Here is a 16,433-nt window from a genome sequence, read left to right as displayed (position 1 = left end):
CAACGCAGGGTGAGCAACTGAGGGGGCGGGTATGCGCCCCTCTTCGCCGAGTGAGCTGCTGGGGCGGGACCGGCTGAACAACTGGGGAGGCGGCAGGAGGATGGCGCTGGCGCTGTCCTCCCTGCCTCAATCCGACTTGTCAGAAATGGGGCTAAAACCTGGCTGATTTGGCTGTGTTTCTGACAAAAGCACGGGGATCCGCGACTATTCTGCCAATCCAAGTGGTTTCCGACAGGTCGGAGCATTACGACCTGTTGGAGAAATCACACCTTATTGAAGAGGTCTGAATTGCTTCTGATCTATTCAAGTCGGAAACTGCCGTCTTTACAATCCTTCGGCAATTTCGACTACAATTGAATATACCGCATTACCCCCAACAGTTGGTTGTGAGGGGGTCTGAGTTGTGACCTGGAGATGGTGGGTGTGAGGGACAGATGAGCATCTTGGGAGGTCATTGGGGACATATAGTAGCTGAGAAACAGGGAGACTGGGAGGTGAGTAATACTCTAGAGAGAGGAGGAAGTTAAAGAGATGGCGAAGTGATCAGTGATCCATTAATAAGAAATGCAGTCATTTAATAGCCTATCCTCCCGTAAGCTCCAGTAGCAAATAGCAATACAATGGATATTGTGGAAATACAGATGTGTCCTCATAAGCCATTGCTGCAGTCATACCTAAGAGTGCCCTCTTGGTATACCAGATGCCAAGTATCTGCTAGCGTTCGACAGCTTTAAAAAAAAAAAAAAAAAAAAGAATATCTGATTTAATCTCAAAATTATGTGACTAGGACATAACAGGAGATGGTTTGCTGGTTTATATGATCTATCTGTTTGACTGAGTCTCTGAATCTGTATACAGTAGTGTTCATTCTAGCACCCGCCATTTTTGAAAACCCATGCAGTTCCTCTTCCCTGCCTGGGGTGTCACTGTCTGCTGTAGTGCTTCTAGCATAGTGTGGTCTGTATATCAGTGCTGGTATGCAAACCAGACCTGTGCTAGAAACTCCACAGCAGACAGCGACACCCCAGGCATGAAAGAGGAACTGCATGGGTTTTTAAAGATGGAGGGTGCTAGAATGAACACTATACAAAGTACTCTGTATATAGACTGTCACACAATATACAAGTGTACATACTGTATATAAAATTAATTTGTAGTCTCCTGGAGTGTCCTAGTCACTTCACGTTGCGACTAGGATACCTTTTGGTACTTATGTATTATCTGGGCTCCCATGTTAAATGCACACCATTTTTTCATACCCCTACTTTCCAACTACGCATGGAGTTGATTTTATATAGTGTGGCGAGCGCAGCGAGCCACCGTGCCCGAAGCGTGGCGAGGGGACGCGGTCTCATAAGAAAAACGGGAGCCCAGATATTACATAAGTACCTACCTTTTTCTGCTCACTCCCTGCAGACTTCTCATGTTGCAAGATGCAGGTTAGATGTATGAGGACACATCTGTAGGTTTATTCTAATTGGTAAACTTCTCACCTGCTAGCTACCCTCCCAGACCTTTATGTCAGCATTGCACTGCTCACCCGGCTGCCTCTGTATCAGTGCAGGTCTGCAGCACGCCTTTTTCAAAACTGGAGCACGGAGCTGCAGTGGTAGCTCCTGATTGGCTCGCAAGCCACCTTGACTTTGAAATAGTTGCTTCATGGACTCTGATACAGCAGCATCCGGGAGATTTGTGCACCGCTCTGCTGTCTCTGTACAGGATAACAGACCGTGGGGCTGATGCTTATGATGCTGCAGTCCCTGGAGCTGCTGTTCAGCGCCCGGTGCCGGGCGTGTGACTGTAGACTACACCCCGCCTCGCTGACAGACCGCGGCGCTCACCTCCTCTGATAAGAGGAGTGGCTGTCAGCTGTACACCGCCCCCCCCCCCCCCACTGCCGCACTGACACGCCTCGGCCGGCTTCCGCTCTCACTCACCGCGCCTGCTGGCCGCTCACCCTGCATGGCAGAGGTCAGAGCCATGCAGACTGAGTGCTTTCTAAGGAGGAGCTTGTGGTGCTGCTGCTGCCGCCACCGCTGCAGGGAGCTCAGGGGTCTAAGGCCATGGCTGGTGAGTGGTGCTGCTGTACATGATGGGGGGATCAGGTTTTTTCCCCTCATTCTGGCGGGGTCTCCCCCTCAACTTATCATTCCCTCTGGCCACGTTCACCCTATGAAACCGCCTCATCCTACCATGTGTGCCCACATCACTACTCTTTGTGGCCGCCTAACATCCCCCCCCCCATGCACAGCTCACCCCTCCCTGTGACCACCTTCACCCTATGAAACCTTCTCATCCAAGCCTGTGCCCAACTCAATCCTCTTTGTGCCTCCTCACCCTAAACTGTGCCCCCCTCACCCCTCCCTCAACTTACCTTGCTCCGTGCCCACGGGAGCATGACAGCTCTGTTGGGTCCTGATACAAAGAGGGGCATGACTCATGACCAGACACCCTCTTAGTGTTTTTATTTGGGGGGAGGGGAGGTGAGGTGGTGCCATAATGTGGAATGGGCATGACGGTGCATGCCATAATGTGGAATGGGTCATAATCCTGGTGCAGTGTGCAATTTGGTACTTCCTCATCTTTGCGGCCACCGCTTATGCTACGGAAGTTTCATGATCGCCGAGCACGAAGCATGGGGAGCTGCTAATCCTTAATGCAATGGTGCTGCTAATCCTTAAACCGAAAATCCTTATGTAGCGGCTAAAGTAACTGGTGTAGTGGTGGCCACAAAGATGAGGAAGTACCTGCAATTTTTTATATATGTTCCCTACTCGGTGGTCAGCACCCTAAACAAATCCTAGAGTGAACACTATCCATGGCAACAAACATTTACCCCCGCCAGACCGGGTTAACCCCATAGCAACAAGCATTTACCCCTTGGCAACGAGCAGGTTAACCCCTTGCAGACCATGGTAACCCCATAGCAACAACCATTTACACCTGGCAGACCATGGTAACCCCATAGTGGCAGATCATGTTAACCCCTGGCAGACTATGGTAACACCATAGCAACACGCATTTAACCCTGGCAGAGCATGTTCACCCCATTGGCAATGAGCATGTTAACTCCTGGCATCAAACATGAAACCCATAGCAATGATCATGTAGGTAAGCAGAATGTATGTGGCATAATATGTAATTACGGCATGTGGTTTTATATGTAATGAGCATTACTATGTTTGGTATAATGTGTAATGGACATTACAGCGTGTGGTATATGTAATGGGCATTATGGTGTGTGTACATATTTTGGGGCATGCCTTCGCCGCCCACTGTCCCTACTATTAGTTTATCTGGCTCCTACATTTTCATCCTGGCTCCTAGATTTCAAAGAAATTTGTTGAGCCCTGCTTTATGTGCAGTTTGTCAGAAATTGGTGCCAAAAATTCAACTTCCTTCACTTGCCTCAGGAAGGGCAGTATGAAGGCAAATGATTTGCACTGAAGGTAGTGCCGCCCCTACTGAGCATATTCATGTAGAATAAAAGTGGCTATTTTATTAATGTTACTACTACTGTATATGCACACAATCCTTTTTTTCTTGCTTGCGTGTTTTGATTTGTGTGTTGAAAAAAATGTATATTACCTTTTTAATTGTTCATATATTAACATTAGATAAGATGGATACCTATCCTACATTCTTTTATTTTATGTTTGAACACTAAAATAATTGTGATATGCAATAAAAATCCCAGTAATCATTTTCTGGGTACTTATATGTTATTTGGGCACCCACTAAGCTATTTGCTTAGTTTTCCGCGTCCCCTCGCGGGGCTCGCTATGCTCGCCACGCTTTGGGCTAGGTGGCTCGCTGCGCTCGCCACACTATATAAAGTCAGCTCCATGCCGACATGGATAGTGGGGGTATGAGCGTAGTAACTATAGTGGGCGACCAACTAACATATAAGTACCGTTTTACTAAATATGCTTTGCAAGTAATTTACTGCTCGTAATCGATTCACCAAGGGCTATTCGGTACTTGTGTACTAGCACGGCGCGCATCGCAGACCATAAGGCATGCGATGGTATGCGATGTTACGCGATGGCAGGCGATGTTATACAATTTTAAATTGTATACCATCGCATTGTATGACATTGTATGCCATTCTATCGCATATACAATGGTATGCGATTTAAAATTGTATAAACACCCTAATGGGTTTTCCCATGTTAAAAGTGGCCCCTTTAAGATAATTAAATGTGATGGGTGCTTAGTATGTTAAAAGCACCCCCACTATCAATGCCAGCCCGAAGCGTGGCGAGCGCAGCGGTACGCGTCTTACGACCTTTTCATACCCCCACTATCCACGTCGGCGTGGAGTTGATTTTATATAGTGTGGCGAGCCACTGAGCCCGAAGCGTGGCGAGTGCAGCGTGCCCTGCGAGGGGACGCGGAATACATGTAAAGTAATACGCGGCGCTCGCCACACTATATAAAATCAACTCCACGCCGACGTGGATAGTGGGGGTATGAAAAGGTCATAGGACGCGTACCGCTGCCCCTCGCAGGCTCGCTGCGCTCGCCATACTTCGGGTTGGCGTTCATAGTGGGGGTGCATTTAACATTGTAAGCCCCCATTTAGGGTGCTTATACAATTAAACATCGTATAGGGGGCTTATACAATTTAAAATTGCATCGGGTGTATGGCATGCGATGCGATTATATGTCGTGCGACCTAATATCGTGGGCGCCGTGATAATACACAAGTACCGGCTATCCCATTAGCCCAGAAAGCTGGCATTTAGCGGATATTGGTTTAACCCAAGCCATAAGTGCCACAAAAATACATAGGTCATGGGATTTCCCATGCCATTCTTTCAAGTAATTTGATACCCATGTAAAACCGGCACATATTATTAAATAAGTGCTGATTTTTTTTTTTCTTAGTCTGCAGAGTTTGGGGTTGTGCCAGTGTCATTGAGCCATGCTCGGGATGCCTTTTTGTTTGGACGTTTGGCAGAAAACCTGCTGGCACACGTGAAAGATCAAAGTATGTCTCAATATACTCTTAATACTCATTTCATTCAAATACTGTACATTTTTTTTTCCAATTCATTGATGTGTTACTATTCTGTTATTTAGTTTTCTTCTATTACTGTTGTTTGAATTGTAAAGCGTTTTACTAAATATGCTTTGCAAGTAATTTACTGCTCGTAATCGATTCAGGGACCTATGTTTTCTTTAATGTTTTGCTATTTACAGTATGTATTTAAAGATGTTTTGGGGGATGTGATTTATTTTAGTGGCTGTGCACTTTTTATTTTCTCATTCAGCAGCATTGATTTCCCCTTTATAAACTTTTTTGTACTTCGTGAACACCTATCTGTTCCTTGTACATTTTAAATGCTCTCCTCTTATTTTTTTTTTATTGCTTCCCTTTTTTGTTCTACCATGATGGGTTTGTCCTGTTGATATTGCCCTTAATTCCCCTTGGGATATTTTTATTAGTATATCCAGCAAACTTTTTAAAGATTCCCACATTTCCTCATGGCCTCAAATAAAGCATCCCACTCTCTATTTATTTCTTTTTTTTTCAATATATGTTTAGTTTAGTTAGTTAGGTTTTGTAAACAAACATACAATGAGCAAGGATCAGAAGACCATAGCGTCGGAATTCTATCTCAAACCAGTATGTACTCGTATATCTAACAAAACAAATGGTCTCCGTTAAATACAATGGGGCAGATTTATGAAGAGTTGTTATGGGGGAGAAGGGGTATCAGCGCACGTTATGTGCACTGATATCGCTTCTCCCCCATGTATGAAGGAGCCAGCGTGTAGTAAAGGACAGGAGCGCATGGCCCACTGCTGGTTTTGGCTTCGCCAGCAGCAGGCTGGTGAAGCCCTATCTCAACAGCAGGGACAGCGCTGTCCCTGCGGTTTGCTCTGGGCTGCGCTGGGACTCTCGCGTGAGTAGTGAGATCCTGCGCATGCACAACCCAGCCGGCCGGGGGGGAAGGAGAGGGCACATCAGTGTAAACTGATGCGCTATCTCCAGGAGGGAACATCGCCGGAGGGGGGAGTTATCACTCCCCCGCTTCAGCAGAGAAGATGTTAATACATCTTGTCGGTCTCCCCTCCTGCTTCGCCTCGTTAATGAGGCGAAGCAGGAAGTATTATAGCGGCAAGCTAAGCGCCGCTGTAATACATCTGCCCCAAGTTGAGCTCTCTAACAATAGCACACACAAGACAAAAAACCTATTAGAAGACATAGAACACACAATAAAGAAGGGGGAGGGAAAGTAAAAGGTAGGGAAGGATGGGGGGTTGTAGTCGAATACCCATTGTGTCCAGATCCTAAACTAACTCAGCAGTGTAGGATACGGACAATTTAAATTCAATCCAAGAGAACCATATGAAATAAACTCCTGATGTTTTTCCACACCTAGACGGAGATCTTCCATGTCCATATAAAGGTCTAGGGAATCATTCCATCAGCTAGGACGGGGCTGTGGATTCACAATGGACAGGAATTACTGCTTTTGCAGCACTGTTAAGGAATTTAGGCCACAATTTTTTGTAAGTGGCTAGGGGACCAGGAAAAGGGGATTTTTGTAAGAACTTACCGTTCGAACCCCTTTCTCTGAGTACAGTCCGGTGACACAGCGATCCCTCCCATGACGCACAGCCCAAGAGGAAGCTACTGACCTGGTGGTATGTGCATTAATCCGAGAAGGAACAGGACTACCTACCTTCGTGTAAGCAAAGGCAATTACTGACCTAAGCCAGCTTGCAATAGTCTGCTTAGAAGCAGGTCAACCTCTCTTATGCACATCATACAGAACCAACAACAGATCTGATTTGCGGATGTCCTTTACCCTTTCCACATAAATTGGCAAGGCGCGAACTACGTCCAACTTTCTTAATTTGTCCTTGTTGCTTGCCCCTTCTGGAGGGGAAAACATTGGGAGCACAATCTCCTGGTTTAAATGAAAAGAAGAAACCACTTTTGGTAAAAACTTTGGTACTATTCGAAGCACAGCCCTATCCTCATGTAAAATTAAATGTGGAGATTTACAGGACAAAGCTCCTAACTCCGAAACATGTCTAGCCGAAGCAATGGCTAACAAAAAGGACAGTTTCCAAGAAACATATTTAAGGTCAGCTGATCTTAACGGTTCAAATGGAAGATTCTGTAACACTGACAGAACCAAAGATAAATCCCACAGTGCCACTGGCTGCCTATATGGTGGTTTTAACCTGGTAACACCCTGTAAGAAGGTTTGAACTTCAGGTATAAATGCTATTCTTTTCTGGAAGAAAATGGACAGAGCAGAAAGCTGTACTTTCACAGACTGTAAACCCAGTCCTGATGAAAAACCGTCCTGCAAGAACTCCAATAATCTAGACACCTTGAACCTGGAGGTGTGTACTTTCTGACGCTCATACCACCCGATGTAAATCTTCCAGACTCGGTGATAATTAGCAGCTGAGACTGGCTAAGAGCCCTAAGCATAGTCTCGATAACCGCATCAGAGAGACCTTTTTTTTTTCAATAAGGTGGTCTCATAAGCCAGGCCATCAAACTGAGCCGAGCTAGGTCCAGCACAGAAATGGCCCTTGTCTTGGAAGGTCCTGATGAAGAGGAAGGGGCCAAGATTTTACTGCAAACCTCAGAATGTCCAAATACCACGACCTCTTGGGCCAGTCTGGTGCAATCAGAATGGCTTGCACTTGCTGAGACTTCACTCTTCTCAATACCCTTGGAATCATTGGGAATGGAGGAAAAATATATACCAGGTGAAACAGCCACTGAACCGTCATGGCATCCATGGCCCAAGCGGTTGGGTCCCTGGTCCTGGAACAGAATTTCTGAAACTGACAGTTGTTCCTGGATGCCATTAGATCCACTTCTGGGAGCCCCCAGAGACTCTCAATCTCCTGGAATACCTCCAGATGCAAAGACCATTCCCTTTCCAGCAGGTCCTCCCTGCTGAGGAAATTCGCCTCCACATTCCGGATCCCCGGAATGAAGACAGCGGACAGAATCGGAAAGTTAATATCTGCCCAGGTGAATATCCTCGCGACATCCTGCATTGCCATCCTGCTGCGAGTCCCGTCCTGATGTTTCAGGTAAGCCACCGCCGTGGCGTTGTCTGACTGCACTCTGATCGGAAGGCCCGGAAGGCCCTTCAAACAATTCTCAGCCTGTTGGAACTTCGAGCACTCTGGAAGACTCTCCAATATATTTATTGGAAGTCTGGATTCCTGTATGGACCACAGACCCTGCAGTCAATGGTGAAGGGCAACTGCCCCACAACCCCTGAGACTGGCGTCGGGTTGTTATCACCACCCAGTCCCAAGAGCGAAGTGACCGCCCTAGTTGCAACGTCTCTATGTCCGTCCACCACAGTAAGGACTCCTTTGTCTCCTGAGAGAGAAGTAATCTTTCCTGTTTCATGGTCTTTGCATTCCCTGACCAACAGGACAGAATGTTCCATTGAAACGTTCTGGAATGAAACCTGGCAAACTGAAGCGTCTCGAAGGTCGCCACCATCTTGCCAAAGAGTTTAACCCCTTGCCAGACTGTAGGCCTTGGAGTCTGCAGTAAAAGTAGAACTAACTGCCTTGGACTCCAATAGGAAAACCCGGTGTAAATGGGTGTCCAAGATTACCCCCAGAAATAGCAATCTCTGGGAGTGAACCAAATGGGATTTGGTCAGATTTAGCACCCATCCCATATCCTACAAAAACTGAGTCGCTATTGACAGATGTTCCCGCAACTTGTTTTCTGACTCTGCTTTGAATAGCATATTATCTAAGTATAGGATGTTCACAATCCCCCTTAGCCTCAGTGATGCAGCCATGACCGCCATCACCTTTGTGAATACCCTTGGTGCTCTCGCCAGACCAAAGGGTAGGGCCTGGAACTGTAAATGAGTCTCCCCTATCGCAAAGCGAAGTAAGGACTGGTGTTCTTTGCATATGGGTATGTGTAGATATGGATCCTGGATGTCTACGGATGCTAAAAATTCCCCTGGCTCTATGCTGCCAAGTACTGAGCGGAGGGACTCCATACGTAAGTGATCCACCCAGAGGTGTTGATTTAAAGATTTCAAATTTTAGTATGGGTCTCACTGACCCTTCTGGTTTGGGCACCAAGAAGAGTATCGAATAAAAACCCTTGTGTTCCTCCTGAGGGACCAGGACCACAACCCCATTTTTCCCTAAGAGCCAAGGCTCCCAAAAGGACCGTGCGTGAAGTGGCTTCCCTTGGTAAAGGATTTGGCAGAAATCTCCTTGGAGGATTTCCTCTGAGATATTTATCTGATAACCTTGGGTGACAATGGACAGGACCCAAGGATCTGAAGTCGGAATGTTCCACTTGTCCCGATACTGCAGGAGGCGACCCCCCACTCTGAGCCCAGAACGGGGAGCCTGTACCCCATCATGCAGAGGACTTATACTCTTCTTTTGACACTTGCTTCTTACTGAAGGCCCCAAATCTGGATTTGGCAGCCTTACCTCTACCGGCTTGGAATTTACCCCTTCCCGCCTGCCCTTTACTGGACGCACCGCCACAAATGAAGGACCAAAAAGTAGGCTTAAAAGCCCCAAACTTAGAGCCTGAAGTCTTAGCGGTGGTAGGCAAGAAAGTACTTTTTTCCCCCTGTGGCCTGTTTAATAATGGCTTCTAACTCCGAGCCAAAAAGTAATTCCCCTTTGAACTCTAGGGTTTCGAGGGCTTTCTTTTTTTCGCTGTCAGCATCCCAGGCCTTCAGCCAGAGGGCTCGCCTAGCTGACACAGAAGTGGCTGATACCTTGGACGCCATTTTAGCGCCTTCTTCCCCAGCCTCAGTGATATACTCTGCTGCACTTTGGAGTTTTTCTGCCAGCATAAACACCTCAGAATCAGGCCGCAGCTGATCTCCCAAAGCCTCAGCCCACTTAATCATAGCTTTCGCTACCCAAGCTGAGGCAATAATGGGGCGGAGGGTATATCCCACTCCCTCAAAAACAGTTTTAGGCATCCTTCCACTTTTTTATCCACTGGATCCTTAAAGGCTGCACCACCCTGAACTGGCAATGCTGTAGCCTTTGATAATCTAGCCACCGGGGCATCTACTTTCGGAACTTTCTGCCACAATTTTACATGCTCTTCAGGCATGGGATACATATTTGCATATCTCTTGGACATAGACACCTTTTTATCAGGGACTTTCAAAGCCTCCCCTAACAACAAGACCATACCGGGGTCTGAGGGAAAAGTCACAGAGTCTCTGCGCATTCTGTTAAAGATACAATGAGCCTGAATCTTATCCAGATCCGGTGGGTGTAGTCACCGGTGCGTGCACTTGCAGCCGGCAGCTGTTCCACACTGCTCTACAGCGTTTCGGCCGCCTTTGGCCTTTTTCAAAGGCAGCTGAAACGCGTTAGACAGAGCTTTACCACACTTCAAACAACCATTTCCAAGTCTCCTCCACACACAGGAGTAGAGTGCACACAGCTCCGGCAAAACCTGCACTCCGGGCGCACGCCCACCAGCTGAACCCGGAAGTGACGGGAGACGCCGTAGAGCAGTGTGGAACAGCTGCTGGCTGCAAGTGCATGCACCGGTGAAGACAGACAGACCGCGGCGAGGGACACGGAGCCTCAGAAGACCAGGTATCGGGTAAGAGTTGAGTGTATCACTGGGAGGTTAGGGACGCCAGCCCCCGGTGACATTTACACTCTCACCTTGACCTCACTGTACAGACTGTCACTGACTATACCCACCGGATCGTTCACTCTGTGTTAGAATTATCACAGTCACCCCTATACCCCCATCCCCCACCACCACTGCAATATTACAGCCCGTACCCACCACAGTGCACTGATACCACCTTGTAGCACTGGTTGTGTGCAAATGGACTTGCATTGCAGTTTTAGTTTAAGTTTGTGTCAGCACAATAAACCTTTTATAATTAACACTACGTGTCACTTCTCTCTTTATATCCAACCACATACAATATTGTCACATCCAGAGGGTGAGCGCAACGCTACCTACCTAATAATATATTACCATTTAGGAGCCTGGACCACTCCAGCCTGGCAGCCCCCTCGCTACATTTTGGTATCTAGCGCTAGCACTCCCAATTGTTTCCTCTGACAGGTCTAAAGCCTGTCTTACAGCCAGGATAAGATCCTCAATACATGGGACAGACGCGTCAGCCTCTTCCCTATGGTCACCAGAAAAATCATCTGCACACACGCCATCATTATCTGAATCAGCCGATAACCGAGGAGGTGTAGCTGAAGGCCGTCTAGAGGAAGGACTATCAGGGTTTTTTGCAAACTTCTCCATAAGTGCATTAATTTATGTACCCCTGTGCAGTGTCCTGTATGACTTGCAACAACATGGGGTTCCCTTGCGCAGGAGCAATGGACACCGCCGGACACCTTTAACCCCTTGAGTGGTAGGTTTTGCTGGGGCAGGACAAACCTACCAGGGCAGGTTTATCCTGCCCCAGCAAAACCCACCACATCAGGCTAGAAGCAGCGCCCCCACTCGCCTGCGCTCCGGCGTTAGTACGCCGGAGCTTCCTTTTGCTGCCTCTCTCCCCCCCAGCCTATGCCGCCTGTCACATTTAGCAGTGACGTCGGCGGCAGGCTGGGGGATGTTCGCGGCTCGGGAGGACTCGGGTGCCTGAGCGCTCCCGAGTCCCCCCGAGCCTGGCCGACCATACCCGAGCCTGCCGCCGACGTCACTGTAAAATGAGTGACAGGCGGACGGGCTGGCTGGAGGGTCAGGGAAGTTCCGGCGCAGCGATCACTGGAACAATGGTACAGGGGTGGACGGGGGGAATGGAGCTTGCCAAGGGGGTGTTCTGTAGAGGTGCTGCGCCAGTGGTGCACACCTGGACACCACTGGCGCGCACCTGTTGTATAATAGTGGTATGCCCGGAGATTTTCCGGGACAGCCCGCTGCGGCAGCGCAGCTGAGCCCGGAAAATCTCCGGGCATACCACTCAAGTGGTTAACAGCCTTCACTTCCCCAGAGGGATTTCAGGCAGTAAACCCTTCCAAGATGGCGCCCGCCATTGCGGGAGGTCCTTCCCCCACGATCCCCTTCTGTAAGGAGCTGGTTCCGGACGCACCCAAGGCCCAGGCAAACCCCAGGGGTTAAGCGCTGTGCAGCGGATGCAGACAGTCACCCCTGCACACAGAGCGCTGACAGGCTCTGCTGCGCTCTGTGTGCCTTGCTTCTATTAGAAGCAGCACACTGGTGTAAAAAAAACTGCACTAGTCACTATAGTTAATAAAATAATAAAACCTAGTACACTAGTAAAACAAAAAAAATCCAGTAAAAAGCCGGCGGCTGGATCAGCAAAGCACCCACTCCTGTGGGCTCCTAAATTGAAATGTAGCATGATGGGATGCAGAAGGGGAGGAGCCTGTGTCCAGTGGAAAGCTTTCAGCAATAGGTGCCTTGGCCCCTGCGGACCCTCCTACATCCCAATGTGCCAGTGTGGGGCCAACTGTGGAATGGGATGAGAGGCACCCTGGATCTCCATGGTCCAAAGCCTAATACGGGCAAATGATGTAATACCAATGGAAGATGGAGCCTCATAATAGGGTCCAACATTGGATACCGACATATCTGTCTCATACGAAACACCAGTTCAGGCAGCAGGGAGGAGAACATTTGAACAGGTCCTTGAGAGATCTGTCCTAGTGGAGCAGTGGCCCCAGACGCCCGCGGGATTCTTGGGGTTTTCGGATTGCTTTTTACCAGTTGCCAATCATTGTTGGGATCAGAAATTTCCTACAGGATGGACCGTAGTAGAGGCTTCTGCCAATCCGGAATACATATCAGAGGTATACCACAGCATGACAGAAGTGGCCAAGATCAGGTAGATCTTTAAAGGTGTGCAGCTTTCCATTATGAGAGACTTGGAGGCTAAAGGTGAAACCCCATCTATATTTAGTTCCCAGCTTGCAAAGTTCAACCGTCAGTGGCTGTAGGGCCCTGCATTTCTGAAGAGAACAAATCGATCAAATTGATTCGGTGCCCCTCAATCTCAATAACATTTCTTAGCCGAATTTTACGGAGAATGTCTTCTTCTTTCAGAGCAAAATAGTGGAGGCGACATATAATATCTCTTGGGCGGTCAGAAGGGGATCTCCTAGGTCTCGGGGCACGGTGGCCTCTATCAAATTCATTAAGGGTACCAATAGCAGATAGGAGCTGGATGTTAAAAAAAAAAAAAAAGATTGGAACCTGTGAGAATGTATTGCTGTCAGGGTCACTGCCGTCGCATTCCCCATTCAAAGTGGCTAGGCTGGCATCATAAGATAGGGTATGGATCATTGGATAGACACTAACTAGGTCGACAAGCATTAGGTTTACATGGGGAAGGTCAGTAAGTCGACAGTCAAAAGGTCGACATGGACGCTGACACGTAGCACTGTCTCCCCTTGCTTCGGGCACAGTGCCTCAATACACTCAACACACTATTTTATTCTCCCACCACGCCCTATTGGGATGGTAGGGCATGAAATACCGCCTGTGGACTAAAAAAAAAAAAAGTTAAAAACCCACTGTCGACCTTTTGACTGTCGACCTAATGCTTGTGTCGACCTTCTCATTGTCGACCTAATGCTTGTGTCGACCTTCAGTCATGTTGACCTTAACCCCTTCCTGACAGAGCCAGTTTTTGCGTTCCTGACAGAGCCCTTTTTTTCAAATCTGACATGTCTCACTTAAGTGGGGATAACTTTTTTTTGCTTTTACTTATCCCAGTGATTTTGAGATTGTTTTTTCGTGACACATTGTACTTCAAATTAGTGGTAAATTTGGGTCGATACAGTCTGTGTTTTTTTGTGAAAAATACCAAAATGTCGTAAAAAAATGGAAAATTTAGCAATTTGCAAAATGTTAAATTTTCTGCTTGTGAGACAAATAATCATACCACTCAAAATAGTTAATAACTAACATAGACCATATGTCTACTTTATGTTGACATCATTATTTCAACTTCCTTTTAATTTTTTTGGACACTAGGAGGCTTACAATATGAATAGCAAATTCTCAAATTTTCAAGAAAATTTCAAACACTGATTTTTTTAGGGACCAGTTCAGTTCTGATGTGACTTTGAGGGACTTGTATGTGAGACACCCCCATAAATGATACCATTTCAAAAACTGCACCCCTCACAGTATTCAAAACAGCATTTTGGAAGTTTGTTAACCCTTTAGGTGTTTCACAGGAATTAAAACAAAGTGTAGGTGAAATTTCAAAATTTCATTTTTTTTGCAGATTTGCAATTTTAATACATTTTTCTAAGGAACACAGTACATTTTACTAGAGAAATGTGACTAAAAATTGATTCCCCCAATTCTTTTGTTTTCATAAATATCCTATATGTGGCCCTAGTGTGCACGTTGACCAAACCACAGGCTTCATAATAGAAGGAGCACCTACTTGATTTTGGAGCCTCCTTTTTATGAGATTATTTTTTAGGCACCATGTAGGTTTCTAGGCACCATAAGATGCTAAAAGTTAGGAACCCCCCCACAAGTGACCCCATTTTGCAAACTACACCCCTCAGGGAATTCATCTAGGGGTATAGTGTACATTTCAAACCCCCAGGGGTTTCACCAATTGTGGTACAACTGGGCAGTGAAAATGAAAAATTACATTTTTTACACAAAAATGCAGTTCTGGCTCAAAATTTTTCATTTTCAGAAGGTATGAAGGAGACAAAGCACCCCAAAATCTGTGCCCCAATTTCTCCCGAGTACGGCAATGCCTCACATGTGACCAAAAAATACCATTTGGGTGCATGGCAGGACTCAGAAGGGAAGGAGTGATTTTTGGATTTTGCAGCTCAGATTCTGGTGGAATTTTGGTGGGTGCTATGTCGCATTAGCAAGACCCCCCAAGCACCAATACAGTGGAACCCCCCCACAAGTGACCCCATTTTGCAAACTACACCCCTCAGGGAATTCATCTAGGGGTATAGTGTACATTTCAAACCCCCAGGGGTTTCACCAATTTTGATACAACTGGGCAGTGAAAATGAAAAATTACATTTTTTTACACAAAAATGCAGTTCTGGCTCAAAATTTTTCATTTTCAGAAGGTATGAAGGAGAAAAAGCACCCCAAAATCTGTGCCCCAATTTCTCCCGAGTACGGCAATGCCTCACATGTGACCAAAAAATACCAGTTGGGTGCATGGCAGGACTCAGAAGGGAAGGAGTGATTTTTGGATTTTGCAGCACAGATTTTGGTGGAATGAATGGTGGGTGCTATGTTGCACCAATACAGTGGAACCCCCCCACAAGTCACCCCATTTTGCAAACTACACCCCTCAGGGAATTCATCTAGGGGTATAGTGTACATTTCAAACCCCCAGGGGTTTCACCAATTTTGATACAAGTGGGCAGTGAAAATGAAAAATTACATTTTTTTACACAAAAATGCAGTTCTGGCTCAAAATTTTTCATTTTCAGAAGGTATGAAGGAGAAAAAGCACCCCAAAATCTGTGCCCCCATTTCTCCCGAGTACGGCAATGCCTCGTGTGACCAAAAAGTGGCAGGACTCAGAAGGGAAGGAGTGATATTTGGATTTTGCAGCACAAATTCTGGTGGAATGTTGGTGGGTGCTATGTCGCATTAGCAAGACCCCCCAAGCACCAATACAGTGGAACCCCCCCACAAGTGACCCCATTTTGCAAACTACACCCCTCAGGGAATTCATCTAGGGGTATAGTGTACATTTCAAACCCCCAGGGGTTTCACCAATTGTGGTACAACTGGGCAGTGAAAATGAAAAATTACATTTTTTTACACAAAAATGCAGTTCTGGCTCAATTTTTCATTTTCATAAGGTATGAAGGAGAAAAAGCACCCCAAAATCTGTGCCCCAATTTCTCCCGAGTATGGCAATGCCTCATATGTGACCAAAAAATACCAGTTGGGTGCATGGCAGGACTCAGAAGGGAAGGAGTGATTTTTGGATTTTGCAGCTCAGATTCTGGTGGAATGTTGGTGGGTGCTATGTGGCATTAGCAAGACCCCCGAAGCACGGTGAAATGATGAACCTAATAATCCATAGATGTGTGGTATATTTTAAAACACTCCTTTATACATAGGCCGGGTTTGTCGGGGCAAGTTTCACAGTGGAAAATAGTTTCCTTTCTTATTCCCTTTTTATAGCAAACTTTGCACCCTTTTTTGTGTCCTGCCCTTTCTTGCAGTGGAGGGGATTTCGTTCGGAAAATGCTGCCCTGGTACAATACGGGGGCCAGTACTAGAAGTACTGGGGCCCTCTGCCTGCTGGTTCCCAAATACTAGGCCCTTTATGACTTCCTCTTGAAAGTGCATAAATGTCCCCCTCTGGCCGGTAGAACGGAATAGCACGTAAGCGTTATACAGTGCCATCTGGATGATATACACGGCCAGCTTCTTGTACCAGATTTTTGTTTTCCGCAGGGCACTGTAC

The 16,433-nt window shown here is 46.8% G+C and overlaps 1 protein-coding gene across 3 annotated transcripts in view; it reads left to right on the top strand.

Annotated features, from left to right (window-relative positions):
• The window catches only part of SCYL3 (SCY1 like pseudokinase 3), a 164,764-nt gene that overhangs the window by 38,425 nt on the left and 109,906 nt on the right, over positions 1-16,433 (top strand). For all 3 annotated transcript variants that reach the window (XM_083156701.1, XM_083156703.1, XM_083156702.1), the window contains exon 4: positions 4,891-4,993. In XM_083156701.1, coding sequence (XP_083012827.1) covers positions 4,891-4,993 — 103 coding nt within the window. The remainder of the gene's footprint in view (positions 1-4,890; positions 4,994-16,433) is intronic.

This window comes from Crinia signifera, chromosome 8 (assembly GCF_055691185.1).
Source record: "Crinia signifera chromosome 8, ASM5569118v1, whole genome shotgun sequence".
In the NCBI taxonomy this organism is placed as follows: Eukaryota; Metazoa; Chordata; class Amphibia; order Anura; family Myobatrachidae; genus Crinia; species Crinia signifera.
The sequence above is the reverse complement of the archived record's forward strand: the minus strand, read 5'-3'. Positions and strand labels throughout refer to the sequence as shown.